General features: G+C 37.4%; 1 protein-coding gene across 2 annotated transcripts in view; it reads right to left on the bottom strand.

Moving 5' to 3' along the window:
• 5-HT2A (5-hydroxytryptamine receptor 2A) overlaps nt 1-17,711 on the bottom strand; it is a 31,121-nt gene extending 13,410 nt beyond the window's left edge. For both annotated transcript variants that reach the window (XM_089258952.1, XM_089258956.1), the window contains exons 1-2: nt 17,545-17,711; nt 3,809-4,984 (exon numbers count right to left, since the gene is read on the bottom strand). In XM_089258952.1, the coding sequence (XP_089115078.1) occupies nt 3,809-4,904 (1,096 nt within the window). In that variant the 5' untranslated portion in view covers nt 4,905-4,984; nt 17,545-17,711. The remainder of the gene's footprint in view (nt 1-3,808; nt 4,985-17,544) is intronic.
• Between the last annotated feature and the right edge of the window lie 2,236 nt (nt 17,712-19,947).

The following is a 19,947-nucleotide window of genomic DNA, read 5'->3' as shown; positions in this document are numbered from 1 at the left end:
ATCTGTATCTGTATCTGTATCTGTATCTGTATCTGTATCTGTATCTGTATCTGTATCTGTATCTGTATCTGTATCTGTATCTGTATCTGTATCTGTATCTGTATCTGTATCTGTATCTGTATCTGTATCTGTATCTGTATCTGTATCTGTATCTGTATCTGTATCTGTATCTGTATCTGTATCTGTATCTGTATCTGTATCTGTATCTGTATCTGTATCTGTATCTGTATCTGTATCTGTATCTGTATCTGTATCTGTATCTGTATCTGTATCTGTATCTGTATCTGTATCTGTATCTGTATCTGTATCTGTATCTGTATCTGTATCTGTATCTGTATCTGTATCTGTATCTGTATCTGTATCTGTATCTGTATCTGTATCTGTCGCTAGCTGTGCAGAATGCTAACTTGTTAACAGCCGGATTAATGCCGTGTGACTTTTAATTAGAAGCTTAAAGTCGCATTCAGGTAGGCAGTAACAGATGCACCCTGAATTTGTATGCTCATTTTTCCACTCGTTTGCTATGAAATTTGTGCAGTTTGTTTTCAGCTTTGTATTTAGCCAATGCCCAATGGCAAACTCTACATTAATTAGTACAAATTGCGCTCAAATGTGTTGTTTTTTTCTTTTTCTCTGTACATGCCATTAGGCGCGCTGCGTGGGTTTCAGCTTGCTAATTGTAGGACACTAGCACACATACACATACACATACACACAGACACACACAGCATGAAACTGTCGAGCAGAGAGACAGCCACTCAGCACTCTTAACACACACTCGAACACACCAGAGCGAAGCGACGATGAGAGAGCGGATCCGCACCCACATGTCGTATTTAGTTTTTATATGCCTGTCACTTAAGCATACATATACACACACACACAGTCACACAGACACAGACAGACACTCATGGTCATACATACATATATAAAAAGCATCAAGTGCTGAAAATGTATTTATTACGTATGCGACATGTTGTCCGGAGCTGCGACTCAAGTGTCTGATATAAGTATGTAAGCGTAGCACAGCTCTCGGAAGCTTTAGTTAATTGTACGAATATCTGAATTTACTAAGCATTTTCTTTTGTTTTGCAACGCTAGCACATTTTTAGCAACAATTTTTACGTTTACAGAATTTCTTTTAGGTTTCGAAATGTATGCGTAAAGTAAACACACGGGCTGCCTGCAAAAGAGCAACATTAAAGGGACATCAAAAAATATTTCTATATACGTATTTTATTTTAATATACCTTCAATAAAGCTCTTTGGCAGGCATGCCTCTTAGAAAACGGAGCTCTTTAATTTTAATGATAGTTCCGACTGCAATATACCATGTCTATGTGTATGTGTATGTGTATATGTATGTGTATGCCATGCATAAGTATGACATCAAACAGCTTGGCTTGTAAAGTTGTGATTGGCTTTTGTGAAAGTTGCGCTGCAGCTTGACTGCATCTGCTAAGGGCATATGCGAATAACCATCGATGAACCCAATGGCAGCAGACTTTTATTCATATGCATCTTTTTTTATACTTTTTATAAGCTGATTTAATATTTTATCAGCAAGGCAGCTGCTTTTGTATTGGGCGAAGCTGACATAAAATCCAAATCTTTTTAGTATCGCTCAGTGATAAAATTTAGCTTAAACCCAAACTGCCATGGAAACATTGCTTGATGCAGTTTGTAGTATAATTGCTGGCCCGGCGGCAGTGGCGGGCTGAAACAACATTTAAGGCTGTTGGCAACATTTAGTTTTGCGCTTGCTGTCGTCGTCGGCAAACAACTTGAGCGCGAAAACAAAGACCTTGCCCTTTGCTGCAGCAGGAGCAGGGGCAGAAGCAGATGACGCGACGCATCAGCTGAGGAGCCGTGCCACAATGGGCAATTCGCAAGTGCAGCAGCTGTGGAAAGCTATTGAATGGCGCAAGACGTGGCAGGGCCACAGTGCCAACCAAAAGTCAACAAACACCAAAGTAAATAATGCCACAAATTAAAGCGCCAAACACGCAGCGTGTAATTAAGGAAAATATGCCAAAGATTAACTTGGACCCGAGTAGAAATGCTTAAAGTGTGGATTACGCTCGAAGCAAAAAGAAACGAAAGGAAAGCGTAACTAAGTCGATTCGAATGTTACTTAAATACCTACCACCCTGCCGTCTACATAGCTCTGTACGCACGTCAATCAGCTTAATCTATATAAAGCGCTACATTACAAAAATGTTAACTTAAAATCATCTAACGAATCCCTCGCAACAAAGTTCAAAGCCGAAAGTAAACAGTTCTATTTGAAGGCGATAGTTTTATCTATCGAGAGAAAATTGAGTTTCGGTCTTCGTAGATTGGGTTTTATTAAAACCTAAAAGCTTTTAACTTAATGCTCTTTGACACTCTAGAGATTCATATGGGAGTTGTACTTTATGTGTATTTAAACTGTTGTTTACAAGCATTGAAATTTCTTCTGAAATATTAGTAGAGAGGCTTTAAGAATACAAGCCTGAATAATGATTTAGATATTGTATGAATGGATAATTAGAGCTGTGCACTCTTCATTCTTGTCTAACTGCTTAAATAGTCTCATTTTATATGATTTCAGCCTGTTTGTTAAAACACGAACTCACAAAATTATTGACGGAGCACTGAAAGGTAGCGACTGCATGAAATTACAGCTGGTAGTCGAAACAACAAATGCGCTTATACAAAAATGAAATTCGCTAATGTTATTTGGTTCACGTCGATGGTTGAGTGCAGTCCACTAAATATGTGCTTATATCATGTGGCGTCTGGCCTGTGGTGGCAGCCTAGTATGAGGTTTTGGCTATGGCGCCGTTGGCATCGTGTGCGCCCATTACGCGTTTGATCTGTTCATGCTACGTTGAGCTCAGCTGCACGGCGTCAGGCAGACATTTGTTATCTGTGGCACATGTAAATTAGGTGAGCATTAACTCAAATATTATCAGATTACATAAGCCATTTGCATATTCAGTGGCAATGTGTCGGGCATTATTAGAGTTTGAAAATTGAAGCGCTACCGCTGATAACTATTTTCAATGTGTACACAAATAATTCAATAAAAATATAATTGCATTCAAAATACAAAAATATGAATTCACTCTAATTACTCTGGGTTTTTGCCATAAAGAAACTCATCAATGCATTAATTCAAGCAATATAAGCAAAATAAATAAAATCAATATTTATAAAACAAACATCAGCTATAAATAAATCATAAAGTGTATTTTGGTGAATGAACATGAATTTTATTAACAAAAATCCATTTATACTTAAAGCTACTAAAAAAGATTTTCAATCATTTTTTATTAGTTTAAAGCTCAATAGGAAATGTGATTTATAATTGCGAAAAAATTCCAGAAATAAATTGATTGGAATAGCAGAATTTAGTATCTAAGAATAAGACTTTTAAATTGGTTAATTCTACAATTAATATATAACTCCAAACTCTAAAGAAATATTCTTGAATATCGAATTTATTTAAACTTAATTCATATAAAAGACAAAAGAAAAATGATTTCAATAATTATATAAAAAAAAAAAAATGTTTATAGATCGAGAGATTATAAGTTTATATTGCACTCGTGCTTATCTTTCTTCAAGTTTCTTTGAGCAGACGAGACTTTGAGCAAAATTATTCCTATACTGCATGGCCTTAAAGTTACTTTTTGTATATATAAAACATCTTGAATAGATTCAGTTTCGCTATGAGCACTTCAAAAGAGTTCGCTAAACTTTCGCTCGCTTCTTGCTGTGCTATTGCATTTATTAAAATTGATGGGAAACGTTATGCACTTACCCAAAAATGCTGGAATCGCGCCCATGGGCATAACAAACAGGCTGACGAGCAGATCGGCTATGGCCAGCGAGAAGAGGAAATAGTTGGTGACATTTTGCAGCTTCCGATCCAGGGCGACGGCCAGGCAGACAAGTATATTGCCCAGACCGCCGGCAAATATGAAAAAGACCACGAACAAGAAGAGCCAGTCGTAGCCGTGTGGGGAGTAGTCCAGGAAGCTCCTCGATATGACAATGTCGGCGGCCGCCGTTGTTGTTGTGCTCATTGTTGTGTCGGATATGGTGTAGTTGGACAGTATCATGTCCAAGCTCGTAGTTGAATTGTTGGTGCTGTCGTTGCCGTGGCCCCCGCTGACATTCTCAACCATCTCGCTGAAGTTCAGCCAAGACCACAGGCCATCGCCCAGGTCGATGCGAAAGTTCTGCCAGCTGGTCGCTGTCTGCGGCGTGGTGGGGCTCACAGTCTCCTGCTCGAGCTGCAGCTGACACAGCAGCTCCTCGTCCACGGACTCACATAGAAACAACTTTCGGCTGCAGTTGCTACTAAAACTAAACGTATCACTCACATTATCACTAACGGTCCCATTGATTTCCAGTTCGAATTGCGCGTACGGCTCCTGCTGCGGCTTCGATAGCTGCGTGTCTAGTATGCATGGCCCTAATAGGGCTGCATCTGCCTCGGACTCCTCGAGCACGGCACTGCACGCATACAACACGTTATCCTCGTCCCTATCGTAGCCCTGCAATGTGCAATGGAATGTTGTGCTACTGCTGCTGCTGATGCTGATGCTGTTGCTGCTGCTGCTGATGCTGTTGCTGGTGCTGCTGGTGATGTTGCTGCTGCTGTTGTAGGAATTGTTGCTGTCGGCCTGGGCCGCCTCGCAGCTAATGAATGGCTGCCAGGCTTCGGGCTGTGCCGTTTGAGCCACACGACAGCTGAACTCGCGTGACTGCGATGCGAATGTTGTCGTAGTACTTGTTTCGCCTCTTGGCGTTTCAGGTGTCGGTGTCGCTGCGGCTGCTGGTGCTGCTGCTGCTGCTGCTGTTGCTGTTGTTGTTGTTGTTGGTCCATGACCAGCCTCACCTTGCATCTCCATTTCATTCTAAAGCTGTGTGGCGTGCTTCACAACAATAACTCGTTAAGCTTCTGCCTTTGTTGCTGTGCTTTCAATTGTTACTGCTGCTACGAAAAAGAAGAAAAAAACCAAATATACATAAGTACTTTTATTCACTGTGATCTATATCTAAATCTATGGAGTATATTATTTGAACATTTACATGCCCCTGCGGAGCTATTTTTAATTAATTGCAAATAGGCGCTTGCAAATTGCCTCTGACATGATTTATTGCAGAAACCACAGAATGTTCACAGTATTGCTTAATTACGCATCCCAAACGCAAATATCAATGCAATGGAAACCTATATTTGCATAGCTGTACACTGACACAAGGGTATTTTAGTGTTTAGCACAGGCAATTACTATCCTCACATATGATACGAAAATAAAAGCAAATATGTAATGTAATTCATGTGCATTTTAATTTATACAATTCTAATATTGTTTTTTTTTTTCATCAATATACTTTTTAAAGAGTTTGCCAGTGAGGGTATTTGATGTTCAGCGGCTTTAATGGACTGCCAATTTTTCGCTTTAAATATGTTTTCAGTTTTGTTTGCCGCTGTCAATAGTCGCGGCATGACGGACTGACATCAGCACTCAATGGACTGCCGCGTCATCGCTGCAGATTTCGCTGTGCGCTGTGAATGGCGGTGCCAAAGAGGCAAAGCTGCCACTGAATGAGCACGGCTTTTGCGTATCACTAACGGCAACTGTCAGCTTTAGCCGTTCGTTAGTCCCCAGTATCTAGTCGCCAGTCTTTAGCCACTAGCCGGCCGTTGCCAGGGGCTGCAGTCTGATAATGAGCTCTCATATCCTTGACGACACAATTGACGACTAGCAGCACAAAGGCTTAATTAAAAATGCATCGCGTTGAAGATTTATGCAAATTCGGGAACCGCTGCCGTCGGTGCAGCCCCTCAGCTGCGCTTATCCCCTTTCTATTTAGTTAACTAAAAATATGCTTAAAGTTTGTCACGGCCATTTCAGCTTTCGTGTGCAGCCAAAATATTATACAATTTTTTGTCATAACATATTGCCGGGCGTGACATGCGGGCGACATTGGACTGCGGCCGCAGGACTGCAGCCAAAAAGCGCATTCTGCATGCAAGTGATTTGCTCAATCAACCGCAACAAAGGCTGTTTTTAGGGTGGTTCGGTTGTGGAGCTCTAGAGCAACCACAACAACATCAACAACCATACAGTCATACACATAGGCAAACACTCACTCACACACCCACACACACACACGCACACATTCAACCTAACCGCTATTTGCAATTTGGCGCTTGGTGGAATGCAAAATTTTTGCGTTGCCAAAATGAAAATAAATGGGTTGCATTTTGTTCCCTTTTTCCATACAGCCAGCTGCAAAAGAGCGTATATCTGAGCATATCCTGAAAATTGTTACACACACAGCACACAGCTCTAGAATAACAATGGTCCCTTAATATAAATCAAACACGCACGCACACACACATCACTTTCGGTCTGTATGAATCTCACAAGGAAACTATTACAAATGCTTTTCTTAAAGAACTGCTGCAATATATGTATGCAGGGCAAAAGAATTTAAATGGGATTTCTGCTGAAGTACATACATATATCGAGGCTACAAAGCTTTACTTTCATATTGAAGTTTAGCTATTCAAATTGCCTTTAGTTGGGATAAAATTAGGTAGATGGGGGCGCGAATTCAATTTAATGTATTATGTATATACTAAAAAATTATTTTCTGAGAAATTATTTATGATAAAATTTTATAATTAATATGCAGAGCTATATATTTTTCGCTGCTATTAAAATGCTATGAAAATGCGATGAAAAGTAGAACTCTGCATATAGGAGGTATTTTTTAAATTTATCGACTAGCATAAAATGTTTATTAAATTATTGAATAAATATTTAAAAAAATATATATTTTTACTAAAAAAAAAAAATAAATAAAAATAATAATAATTATAATAATAATAATAAAATAAAAAAAAATAAAAACGAATAGATTTATTCTTGTAATATATTACCATTTTCAGATTATATATTTATTTTTTGTTTTCATGAATTAATAGTACTAAATTGTAGTTAAACAAAGTGCTAGTCGCTTGCATAAGGCTATAAAAGAATCCGTGAATCGCATTTAATATACAAATGCAAATAATACACACGGATTCAAATGTCTTGTTTTTGCTCTTATTTTTTATTTATTTGCAATCTATCTGTAGAGTCAAAATGGTTTAAATGTATTCGGTATAATCATTTGTATCACATTAACGCCGAATCAAAACTTACAAAAATAATTATAGTTTGTAATTATCCTGATGCCTTGTTCACATATTGTTTACCTTGAATTACGTTTATTAAAGCATAAACACTGAAATTCGCAGCCACCGCAGGGCAGCAATAATTAATAATTTGGTTAGGCGCTGTGGCGTTGAAATGTTGATTGGATATGTTGCAGGGACTGTCAAGTGTTATCGGTGGCCACCTGGTCTCCAGCTGATGACAGACCGCAGCCCAAGTGGACGCACTCCAGTCACTGCCTATGGCAGCTGCTCCCCACACATACATTACTACATACATACATATATATGTAGGTGCCGGGGGTCGTCAGCCAAACATTTAATGCACTTGCTCTGACAGTACTGTGATGGCTTAATTTGAAAAGCGTCCCAGCCCACAACTCTCTGCATTCCATTTCGCATTCGCGTAGCGCCTTATCAGCCGGCAGCTGGGCGACAGCTTTAATGATGGCATTGCAACTTTAAGTCCGTCACCCCATCCCCGTGTGACAGTTTTTATAAACGTGGCTGCTCATGTGTGGTTGCCATGTGGCTGTGCGCTGCCATGCTGGCCTCTTAATGAGTCGGCCAGGTAAGCAGCAGCGACTTTATTGCACAGTCACCTGGCAGCCGGCAGCTGGCTGCGCACCTTTTGTTTGATTGTTGCCAAATGGCTTATATGGCTGCAGGACACACAGCCATGGAACGAACCATCATTATTTTTGGACCGTCAGGCCGTGCCACACATTAAATAGTAAAGCAAAAATGCGAACTACGGCTATGCTGAAATAATTAAGAACTTTCCTGCTGCTCTGTATGAGGGAGGCGAAAGCTTTCCTTCAATTACCCATGTACGAACATATTCAGCCGAATTATCTAACTGAATGCATAATTCGAACCAGCAAGCAATTTATTTATGACTCACAGAATTTTGGCGATTATCCCGATGATTTTTGTGAGATTCAGGTATAGTAGTTATCTGCGATTTGAAACTTTTCCAGCCAAGAGCGTAAAATATGTTTTCCCAAAACTTATTTGATAGATTTCGTGCCCGTGAACATGCTCTAACGAATATCGAGTTTTCAGTATATATAAGATTGTCATCAATTAGGGTAAGTGCGGAACTAAAGTTTCTTAAATTACATTAAAAGTTCCTTATTGTTCGCTGCATTCTAAAACAAATTGCTTGCTATCAATTACCGGGCTTTGTTCAGCTGCTGTGTTCTTAAGTAATTTTCTATGGAAATATCTTTGTTAAGGAAGCACTCTTCATATTTGCTTTCAAATTTGCGTAGCTACTGCCGCAAAGACTGAAATAAGCAAACTGAGAAAAGTTTGACAAGAAGGTGGCTCATACATAAATATTTGCATTTCGGGGACTTAGCCAAATAAGTGTTTCTTTTTTATTGCGAACGCAAGAACACTAGAAATTACTTATGCTCCTTAAAGAAGTGTTCTTTATAAGAAAAAGCTTTTTTGTGATGAAATCTAGTAGAGAAAATACACAAAATATAAATTAATTAAAGAGAAGGTGATGTGTGAGAAATGTATAAAATAATATTACATGATACTCAGCCGAGCGAGCAGCAATGAGCACGACAATACAATGAACAGGACCAATATATGAGCATAATAATATATAAGCCGCAAAACTCACTTTATGGTCTAAGGACAGGCGTGGCAAACGAGCGGAATGAAAATAGCGGCCAGCTAGAGCAAATACAACAGTGGAGAACTACAGAAAAAAATGTATATCTATAGAAAAACTGGTAAAATAATATTTGTTTGGAACCCAATATTTGTTGATAGTATAGCTTTTATTTGTAAAACATGTATTCATTGACATAGAGACAGTGTTGCCAGTGTTGATAAGTTGGTTGGATTGTGTATAAATGTACTCATAGAAAAATAGGCTAAAATGATGGTAAAATTGCTGGAAATTGAGAATCGTAAAAAACATGCAAAAAGTAGAAAATGTATTTAACAAATTATTTTCAAAAATAATAAAAAGTAAACATAATAATTTAGCTAAGTATTTCCTATAAGTAATTTAGAAGTGTTTCTTCTCAGTATTTCCTCTTAGTATTCTTCTAAGCATTTCCTCCGAGTGTTTCCTCTAAGTGTTTCCTCTAAGTGTTTCCTCTTAGTGTTTCTTTTAAACATTTTCTCCGAGTCTTTACTGTTTAGCTGAACGATCACGATTTCCACATAATTCACTTCACTTCACTTTACTGCACTGGCCTGGGCGACTGAAGAAGCTCTTCAGCTGCAGCCCTTTTATATAGGATGACTAAATCACTAACACTAACACCAAGTCACGCTCAAAAGTTGAGCCCGACGGCAGGTAGAGGTCGTTGCAGTCGAATTTTAAGTGACCAATGGGAGCACTCTCTGCTGCTGCAGGCACTCTAGCTTCGTTTTACTCAAATATAAACACCAAATGAGTACTGCTGCATACACATAGACAAATTAAATGAGCTTCTGTAGTTCTTCATCGCCAATTACTCTTGTTAGGCAGGCAGACTGAGAGACAGATTGAGAGATAGACAGGGAGACAGATATACAGACAGACATACGAACAGATATATATATATATATATATTCAAATGAACCGTTGTAAAGTTCTCTTAAGGATTAGAACTTCGAGCAAAGTCTGCCTCAGCTCCTCTTTCGATTGCCTAAAGTAATTTTCCATGGATTATCGATCGGCTAGATCTAGCCTGGAAAAGGCTAAGCTGGCAGCACTGCATAGAGAGAGGGATAGAGCGACGAACAAACAGCGAGGGTTGCCCTGTAGTTAAACTTATTCCAAATCAAGGATATTCATTTCAAATGAGTTGGATGCTATGGCTCCATATATTCAAATACTGATACAGGGTATCTACCAGTCAAGTACTTTTAGCTAGTGCAACTAGTTTTTATTTTATTTGTTTCCGCTGTGTGGCAAACTGTTTTTAGTTATTGTGGCAGCTGATCAAGTGGAATACGAGACACACTCGATACAAACTATATATGTATGTTTTTATTTTTTATTTTTGCAAATAACGCTCCAATACGGCAATTGCTAGGCATCAACTAGCCATGACTAGGGAGATCAATTGTTTCGCATTTAATTCGTTTTATTTGCATTGATATGACAAACTGCAGTTGCCCAACTGTGTTGACATTGTGCTTGATTGTTGCTGATGGTGTTGTTGTTGTTGTCGTCAGCCATGTGTGCTTTAATTTGCGGTTAATTATGCAATTAAATATTAACGGTGCGTTGCATCGTAGCGCTTGACTCAAATTTCAGCGGCTTAGCCAACACAGCAACACGTTGTCAACATTTTATGGTCATGTTTAACTAGTTGCTACGCTGGCATACAACATGTTGCCGGCGCCGCCACTGGCGCGGGCGGGTTTCATTTGTAGCAGCAGCCTGCCTCAATTATACAAATAGATTGTTGCTCATTTGGCAGCCGTAACATGAAGCCCAAACTCATCAGCATTAACACTTTGCCTGCCCCAAGAAATGATTGCGAATTATTAATAAAGAACGTGTCGGCAGAGACGGCAACAAGCCAACTGACATACGACTTAAGTGGAGCTTGGCCAGGCGCTGTGATTTGTCTAAAGTGTCGCCGCTTCGCCAGGCCTCATCAATTATGCAATGTCCGACAGTCAAATTGCCGAGAAATTTTTGTGAAAAACTTCATTAAGCAGCGCCCAAGAGCACGCGGCCAGCGAATGCGAAAGCCTGCCGCAATTCAGACTAGGTGAACTAGAGATGGCCAGAAGGGCGTAGGGAATACGGATAGCAGCTGAGTCCACGCAGGCAGACTAGAAAACAGTTTGCTCTCTCTCATTCTGGGCCTGTTCTCCAGCCATTTTGGCATGCAGTTAATGAAGAGAAATGGCCAAGAGTGTTTTATAAATGTTTGCCTTCCACGATGTTTCAGTTATGTTGTATGCCAACTCGCTCATACATGATGCAACAGTCCATTTCTTACTCCATTATATTATTAATTCAATTTTGCAGTAATTAATTTAAGCAACTTTAAGAGTCTAATGTGATATTGACATGGCAGTCCAAAATTTACTGCTTTAGGGTTATGTTATCTGCAGGGTATTCCAGCTTCGGCGTCCAGTGTAAACATCACTTTTCTGAATGTTGTTCACAGCTATTGCTTAAGCACATTACTTCCTGTTGTTGCTTTTGTGGCTGTTGGCGGAAGTGAGCATCGATAAATTTTCGTTTTTTACTCTCGGTATTTTGGTAATTTCTTTCGTTGTTCTTGCTGTTGTTGTTGTGGCGGCTACTGTTGGGTGGACGTGCTGTTATAGCTGCTGCCTAGCACAAATTTTCATATAAACTCGAATGCTTTAAGTGCGATGCCCAGCGAAAAGAAAAAGAAAATATGAAGTAATATAAAATATATAAAATATAATATGATAATAGTTGGTATAGTATACATAAGATGTAAATACACATATTTCATTCCTTTTTTTTTCTGTATATATACATATGCAACCCAAAGGAAAGGTCATTTGTTAACAGAGACATGTTATCTTTCGTCTTTGGGCGAACCCTAGCGACACGATTGATGACTCTTTAGTTCGGTACTCCAATAAATATTTCAGCCACGTTAGAAGCTAACAGACTGAGGAAAACAAAATATAAATGTACAATCAGATACATGGGTGCAGTGTAGAATGACCGACTACCATATACCCTGTACTCACTGTCGTGTTGACTTTGCGAATAACTGAGGAAAGATTTATAATTTTATATATTTTATAAAATAATATATAATTGGGAAGTACTAAAATCGATTTATTTTCATATATTTTAACAAGTCTCAAGCACTAGCTTAGGGTTCACTCGCTGAATGAATATAGGTCATCAGGAACTGAGTCGCCCTCTGTAATATCTGTTGTTGAGTGTTGTTATTAATGAACATCATAAAATTCACGCATTTGAAAAGGTTAAAATTACTGTCAGCAACGCAATATATTTCTTTTGCGATATATTTTTCATTTTCAAATAAATTAGCAGTGCAATGTGCAATGAGCTGAAAACCGTTAGCATGCAAATACGATATCGCTGTGATTCCCTATGCTACACATTGTGCATTGAGCGTATCATAATACACAATTGATTGAGCAGAATGTGAATATTTGTTTCCTACTCCTAATTATGAAATGCACATCGCACTTTTATAAACAATAATTTGTAATTTAAAAATATGTAAACTGATATGCTAACTTTATTTGTGTTTTTGTTTGAGATGTAGCGTTCGATTTGTTAGATTAAAGTCGAGTGCTTCCAACCTCGACTAGCTGACAAATTCCTATTGAATTGCTAAAGGCTGACAGTTTTGATTTGTCTCGCGTAATTGATGCATTCAATTTTGCATAATTATCAACAAGTTTTCCACTGCTCTTGACAGACACTCGACAAGGTGCAGGTAAATATATGCACATACATATATATATTTTCAATATATGTATTCTTCATATGCCCCACTTATCTCTTTTCATAAATTTGAAAATTCAGTTTAGTTTTTTATAAAGATGCAGCTCTAAGGAAAATTGCTTGATTTCTTATAAAAATTAATACAAATGATTAACTTCATTTAGTTTATTAATATATATCTATAAGCTAAAACTAGGTTCAACTTTTATACCAAGTAAATAATAGAGTATAAGCTTTGTGTAATACCCGTTTGTCAATCTTTATTTATGTACAAATTTTCTATATATTTATATACCCTTTGGTAAACATAATTGTTTATACCTCCGTCAGATAAATTTAAGTTCTACGTGAGTGGGGCCTATATGACTAGAAGTTGACTAAATTTATTGCATAAAATGTCTGAGCTGTCTTATGTCTTTAATAAACGCTATCATTTCGCATTCAGAGCAGCCGCATTGCCTCTAAGTATGAATTCGCTGTTTTATCAATTCGGAATTCGAAAACAAACGACTATGATAAGCAACATTGTGTATACGCCACGTATGGCACAAAACCAAAAAAACATATAGCATCGGCACGTGTTTGTATTCTGTGTTTTCATTTACGTTGAACATTTCTTTTTTTTCCCCTGTTGATTTTACTGGCAACCAGCCAAGGCTAACAGAAAACAATCCAAGAGGCAAGCAAAAAAGTAGGCACAAATATTTAGCCTAGATTGGAGCCTTTCGTCGCCAGCATCGAGTAAAAAAGTAATGTAATAAATTAAAATATAAGTCACTTGATATATGACTTTGTTGTAATATCTCTAAACACATTTATAAATTACATTCTAAACAAGATACAAAAGAGGCAAAAATAGCAAATAGTGAATTGAGCAATTAGCTTGTCATAAGCAATTAAATTAATTATTTATTATATTTCAGTTGGCCAATCGACAAATTATGGATGCTATTATAACTAATTGCTGCAAATATATATAGTATTTTATTTGCTATGTTTTAGACGCTTGAAAGCCTATTTAGTCATTATTTTATAATATATTTATTAGACATATTTCGTATTTGAATGCTCGTTCAATTTAATTAATCGCATAAACAATATTTCATTTTCCACAGAGCGGTTTAAATATGTGAATATGGAGCTAAAGTAGTTCATATAATCCTAGTCAATAAAAAAAATTTTAGAAAATAAAAGGACTCTTGCGAATATCTATATTTTTTGTATTAGTTCAAACTGAATGATGTATTGAAATATGTGTAAGAGTAACTGAATGATGTAACAATAAGTGCCGTTATTATGCTCTGCTTGTGCATGGAAATTCACAGCCATATATGGCTGCAGCTGGCACGTGGCCTCCCTGCAGCCCGCGTTTAATTTAAATATTGCATTACCTGTGAGCTCAGTGGCGGCATCTTAATTGTGCTGTCAATCATTTTGCATATTTGCACAGAGGAAAAATTCAAACAAATGTTTGGTGGCCGTTGCGATGGCCACTGTACGCACAGCAGCACCAACAACAGCACCAACAACAGCAACAACCACATTAGCTAAAGTAATTGAGAAAAAAATATATAAATTTAAATAAACATGAACATACGAGCATCTATCTGTATGTATGTATGCATGTGAGATATACATCGACTAGCTGACTAGCTGACTAGCAGTAGACAGGCCAAGATGTTTCTTTGTGCGTCAAGTGGCCGGATAAATGCGGCCAATTGAGAATGCGAAATGCGAAAATATCATGGAAACAACATTTTCGAATTCCTCATTAGAAGTCACGACAGCCAACTTCAATGCTCGCTGAGGAGGCGTGTCTTGTGTGTTTGTCGTGCTCAATTAGCATTGTTGCCAACAAATATTTATGAACATGCTTATGAAGTGTCCATATCAATGCCTCAACTCATCAATTAGCCACAAGTTCAAAGTTTGAGAGCCAATTAAAAGAAATAAGCATAAAGAGGCCGAGAGACTAACAAGTTTTCGCATTCCCAACAAATATATGTGTATATTGAATCAAATTTTGGTTATAAAATGTTGTTTTTAATATGCATAAGTTCGCAACAAATTGAGTTCTTGTTCGGATTCCAAATCGCTGTCAATTGCTCTGTCGATTTATTGCCACAATCGATGAAAATTCTCAACAAGTTTTGGCCGTCTGTAAACTTCAGCATTTTTGTTTTCTCTTTCTTAGCTGTAGCACTGTTTTTTAAATTTTCTTCTGCTTTCGTGTGATGTTGTTTCGTTTAGTTTTGCTATTGTTTACGCGTCAGCGTCCGCATTGATTGGATCAACTTCAATTTAGATAGTGGGCAGCATTAAATCTAGACAATGCTGTTAAATTGTATTACTGAGCTGCTAGCATTAGGGCGATAACGACTACGGGTGCCCGCTGGCCCCAGCTGGAGTAGTAGGCGGCATTAATGAATTAGATCGAATGCAATCTGGCCTACAGCACATTTACAACTGCTGCGGAATAATATGTGCTGCGATATAATATATGATGCATGAGTGTCTGTTCCTCGTAAATAGATATATCTACATGTGTAGCCTATAAATAAAAAGAATTGAACAAGGCCCATGATGAATGCCTTAGCTTATTTATATTTTCCGTATTGCACGCAACACTTAGTACAACGATGATTGGATGGTCAAAATATGCCAACAATTTTATTGTCTTAAATACGAATAAAATATTAAGTGCGTTCAATTCAATTAATCCTACACGAATACTAAAAATGTTGCATAAGCGAGGCTCTCAGCAATGTGGAATATAAAAATTAAGTATACGCTCTTACTTTTTCGTCGTATATCAATATATAAGACTTTTGCATACGTCATGTTTAAGTAATTTTTCAACAAAAATTGTATTTAAAAACATTTCGAAGGCTAGTACTAAGTTCTATTCTCGTGAGGACTCTAATTGTGATACAGAAATTTATTAGAATTGCTAGCAAAATTGCTTTTAATATACTTTATCAAGAGTTTCTCCAATATAATATGTAAATACATAAATATTCTTACTAATGATTGGAATGGAAAATGCATTCGCTATGTCTGCTCATGACTGGCTGATCACAACTTGTTTCTTTTTGTATATGTTGACTTACTCAAACAGAACTGTCAAGCTTCTTGGAATCACATGCGAAACGAATTGAAACAAACATTAATTGAGAATCGAAAAAATTCCCGATAAGTTTCGGAGCAAAAGTTTAGACAGCTCTGTACCTGACCTCAGCTGGCATATCGATTTTCATCGGAGGCTGTTAGCACTTGTGGCGCAAACTGTTGTAATTTCTATGCCTGTTGCTGACAGCAGTGAAATAGCTTAGCAGTTGGGCTGAAAAACTTGAGGTAATCAACAGGATTTTATGTTGATTTGCCACTAAACTTTTACTGGATTCACTTATCAGTGGAATTGGTCTATGGCCGAGTCGGGGAGAAAGTAAATGGCTTGCTTTTGCCCCCCTCTCCCTTAATGACAGACGGTGCTCGGCCAGATAGTACAACATAATTTCCCAAACACCTTTTCGGATGGCATTAAAACTTTATGCACATCAAGAAAGCTTAATAGTTTAATTTCCTGACAGGGCTTTTAAGGATATACGACTCCAGGGGGAAAACCCCAAAAACCTCAAGTCGCACGTAAAGGTGCGAGACCATTTAAAACGTAGCCGCTGGGTTTTTGCCCTCCGCTTCTTTTCTTTTTTTTTTTTTTCTGGTAATAAATCTCCGTCTGACATGTGCGCTCGCTCGCTGCCAAAGTGTGAGCTGAGTGTTGGGCGGACATTTGACTTTTTTTTTTTTTGAAACTGTATTTGATCAGCCACACAGATAAGCTAGCCAGCAATCAACTTTAACTTTCTCTATTAATTACAAAAATATTTATCTCCCTTGTCGTGGCATATAAATGTCCTCGGCACGCACCTGCCTCGCGAATGTTAAGTGCTCTGTTCGTGTCTCTTTCTGCTGCACTTGCGACAAAACTTCGCTCATTACTTGATGTACTGCTGTTTGCCTTTCCCTAATTGTTCGTTACTCGGCTGATGTATGCGTCTACCGCTACCGTCTGCCACCGCCAGTGCCGGTGGTAAAACAAAGCATGCTAAATAACAAAAAATTAACATTCATGTAATTACGTAATCAGCGGCAGTTGGGTGGAGCACCGACTGAAGGACACTGCGAGGTTTATTTTATGCAGGCGCTACTTTGATTTCCGCTGGCTTCCTTCCGGAACACCTTATTTACATCAGCGCGCCTTTTTGTTTAATTTCTTTTATTTACAATTTGTTTTTTGTTTGTGTACTAACACGAGCACACACACATACGTGTGCATATATATATGTGAGCACACAAATGCTGCTGTTTTTTAATTAATTTTCATTGGCAAATGATGCCTGTTTTCTATTTCTATTGTTGAGTTATTATTTTGCAGTGGCTTGATTAACAACCTGGGCACGTGTCGACCATTGAATTTTAGCCTCAACTCAACTCACTTGTTAATTACTTGCTGTCGAAGCGTTTACATCGTTGCTCTCAGTTCGCTACTGAAGGAGAAGCATGAAAATCAAGAAGTGACAAATTTGACGACATCAAATTTTAAAACGTTTTAATCCAGGCTGAACCAAATGTGTTTATTATTACTATTAATTTCTATTAATTATTCATGCAATTAAGTTTCAGGGAAAGAGTAGGGTAAAGGGCCAAATGGACTGGGACTAAATAAATTCTACCAGTAGACTAGAGGTGAAATCTTCAACTCTTTGAATGTGTATTTAAAGTATAATTTAATAATATAAAAAATTGTACATATTACGTATACGTAACATAAATTATAATATTATCAAAATGATTAATATATCATATAAATATTTAAATGTATTACCTAATTTGATAATAGAAATAGTCCACGATGTTTCTTATGCACAAAATTGTACTTCAATGTGAAGTTTCACCGTAATTAGTCACACTTCAATAAGACTTTAACATAGATAAGATCAGATTCTTTAAATTTTAGTTGAGAAAAGCACATCTTAAAGCAGAGTTTTCTATTGCAAACATTAACGGTTATATTTTTAAAATAATTTAATTATATATATAATTAATTTAAATACACATAAAATGCCACTTGTATTTATATATATTTTGTAATTATTAAAATTTCAGAATGAGTCAACTGCCGAACTCATTCTATGAATGCTCTGCATTACATTTACTATTATTTTTGTTTTTCACTAGAAACTATGACTGAAATCAGCATCATAAAAAAGCTCGCAAAAGTTAGTATTATGACTTTTAGTTTGTTTTTTTTACTAGTTTTTATTGTATCTCAAAGCCAAGTGTTTAAAACTGGCTAAGTTATTCAATAGTGTTTCCATAGTATTTTCTGCTTGGAGCGTATTTAATACATATTTTTCTTCACAATTTAACGTTTTAGATTTTCTTTCTATTTTTCCTACAAACGTCACTCGAAATATAGTTCACAAACCGAGTTCGAAATTCGCGCGCAATATATTTTGAAAATTTATATTTTTCCGCTTGTCGAGACCTGAGCGAATCGCAAGCGAACGCGGCAAAATTTTAAAACAAACTGACAGTGCGAATTTTCCAAACTGGTCCATTGAGTCTGAACTGCCAGTGAAAGGCAGCCGCTGCTTCTGCCTCTGCCGCTGCCGCTGCCTCTGCCTCTGCCGCTGCTGCTCACACTGCTATAGACGATGCCGACGTCGAAGCTAGCGTCGCTCGGCATTTACTTGGCATTCTCTCGGCTCGCTCTCTCACGAGGCAGCCGAACACTGGGAAATTGTTTCTTGCTTTGTTTGGGAAATTTTCTTGGCGCCCAATGATAAAGATGCTTGCCTTGTGTTTGTGTGAAAACCATCTCCACCGCGGTCGTCCTCAGCGCCTGTTAGAGACTGGGGGCGGTAAGTGATGTTTTCTTTTTTTTTTTTTTTTCTTGGTTGTTGTTTTATTTTTTCTTTTCTGTTTGCTTCACGGACGCCACGTGCGCGCCACTGTGCTGCCGACATTGAACGTGCTTGTGCCTGTCCCTCGACTTGTGCGTATTTATGAATGAATTATATTGCAGAATGAGAAATATAATCATTGGTTATTAGAGTCCCAATACAAAGGCCATTCCTCGGAGTTCATTCTGAGGCGAGTACAATGGCATTCGCATTGAAGTCTTACTCTTTAATGTAGTCAAAAGTGCATGATATTATTTGCTTTACCTAAATAAATACAGAAATTAAAAATAGATAAACTTTTTAATAAAATGCAATTACTGAGAATAGGAATGAAATATATGTATATATGTAAGAGTTTATTATTTTTAATATTAAATTTATATTATATACAAAAATGATAATTTTTAAAATAAATTCTGAAAATATATCAAGGCAATTTAATTTAAAATCAACTATTTTTAAAGTTTAATTAAAAAATTTCATTGAATGAAACCTTTCCAGTATTTATAAATATTTATTTCTCAGTATTTTACTATTGAATATGCTTCGTTTTTAAGTCCATTTAAATTGAAATATGGAGCCACTATTCGGGCCTATGGCAATGCCTTTATGGCAATTTGATAAGCCCAGCTGCTTTTCGTATGCCTTTTTGATGTAATTTATTGGAACGTGCATTGCTTGTGCTTCATATTGAAAAACTTTGGCGTATCAAGAAGAATATATATATATATATATATACTTTTCTCTACCTAAATGAGCTTAAACATGTATGTATATATATGTGGCATATGCATGAGTATATATGTATTTATGTATATTTTATGAACGTGTCTGGAATTTCATAGGCAGATTTGGTGAATATTCCTTCAGATATATGAACGGTGCGTATTTGCTGCTTTACAACTGAATTTAATAGCTACAGTGTGCTATACAGAGTGTTTGTCGGCTGACCCTATATATGTAGGTGTATATGTTCACTACATTGAAGACATAGAGCTAGCTCATCTAGAAAGCAAGAGAAGGCTTCGGTTCCAGCGCAATGGGAAAATGGTCCATAACTTGTATTTACACGAACGCAATTTTATGGCTCTCTGAATTGAATTGAATGGAGAGATGAATTCACAGTACGTATCGCATCATGTGCGTACGGACTACGTGCCACAGCACATCGACTAAGTAAGCCACTCGAGGGTGAAGAGGAAGCAAAACTGTTGCTTCCACTCGGCGAATATATTCGCTGCATTTCGTTGCATATTTGCACAAAGCTCTGAATCCTCCTGGCACGTGCCAAGAGACTGAGTCTGGTCATAAAAATATTGCCA

This window comes from Drosophila navojoa, chromosome 2 (assembly GCF_054131105.1).
Source record: "Drosophila navojoa isolate 15081-1374.11 chromosome 2, UAZ_NAV_1.0, whole genome shotgun sequence".
Lineage (NCBI taxonomy): Eukaryota > Metazoa > Arthropoda > Insecta > Diptera > Drosophilidae > Drosophila > Drosophila navojoa.
Note: the sequence above shows the minus strand (reverse complement) of the source record. Positions and strands in the feature narration are given on the sequence as shown.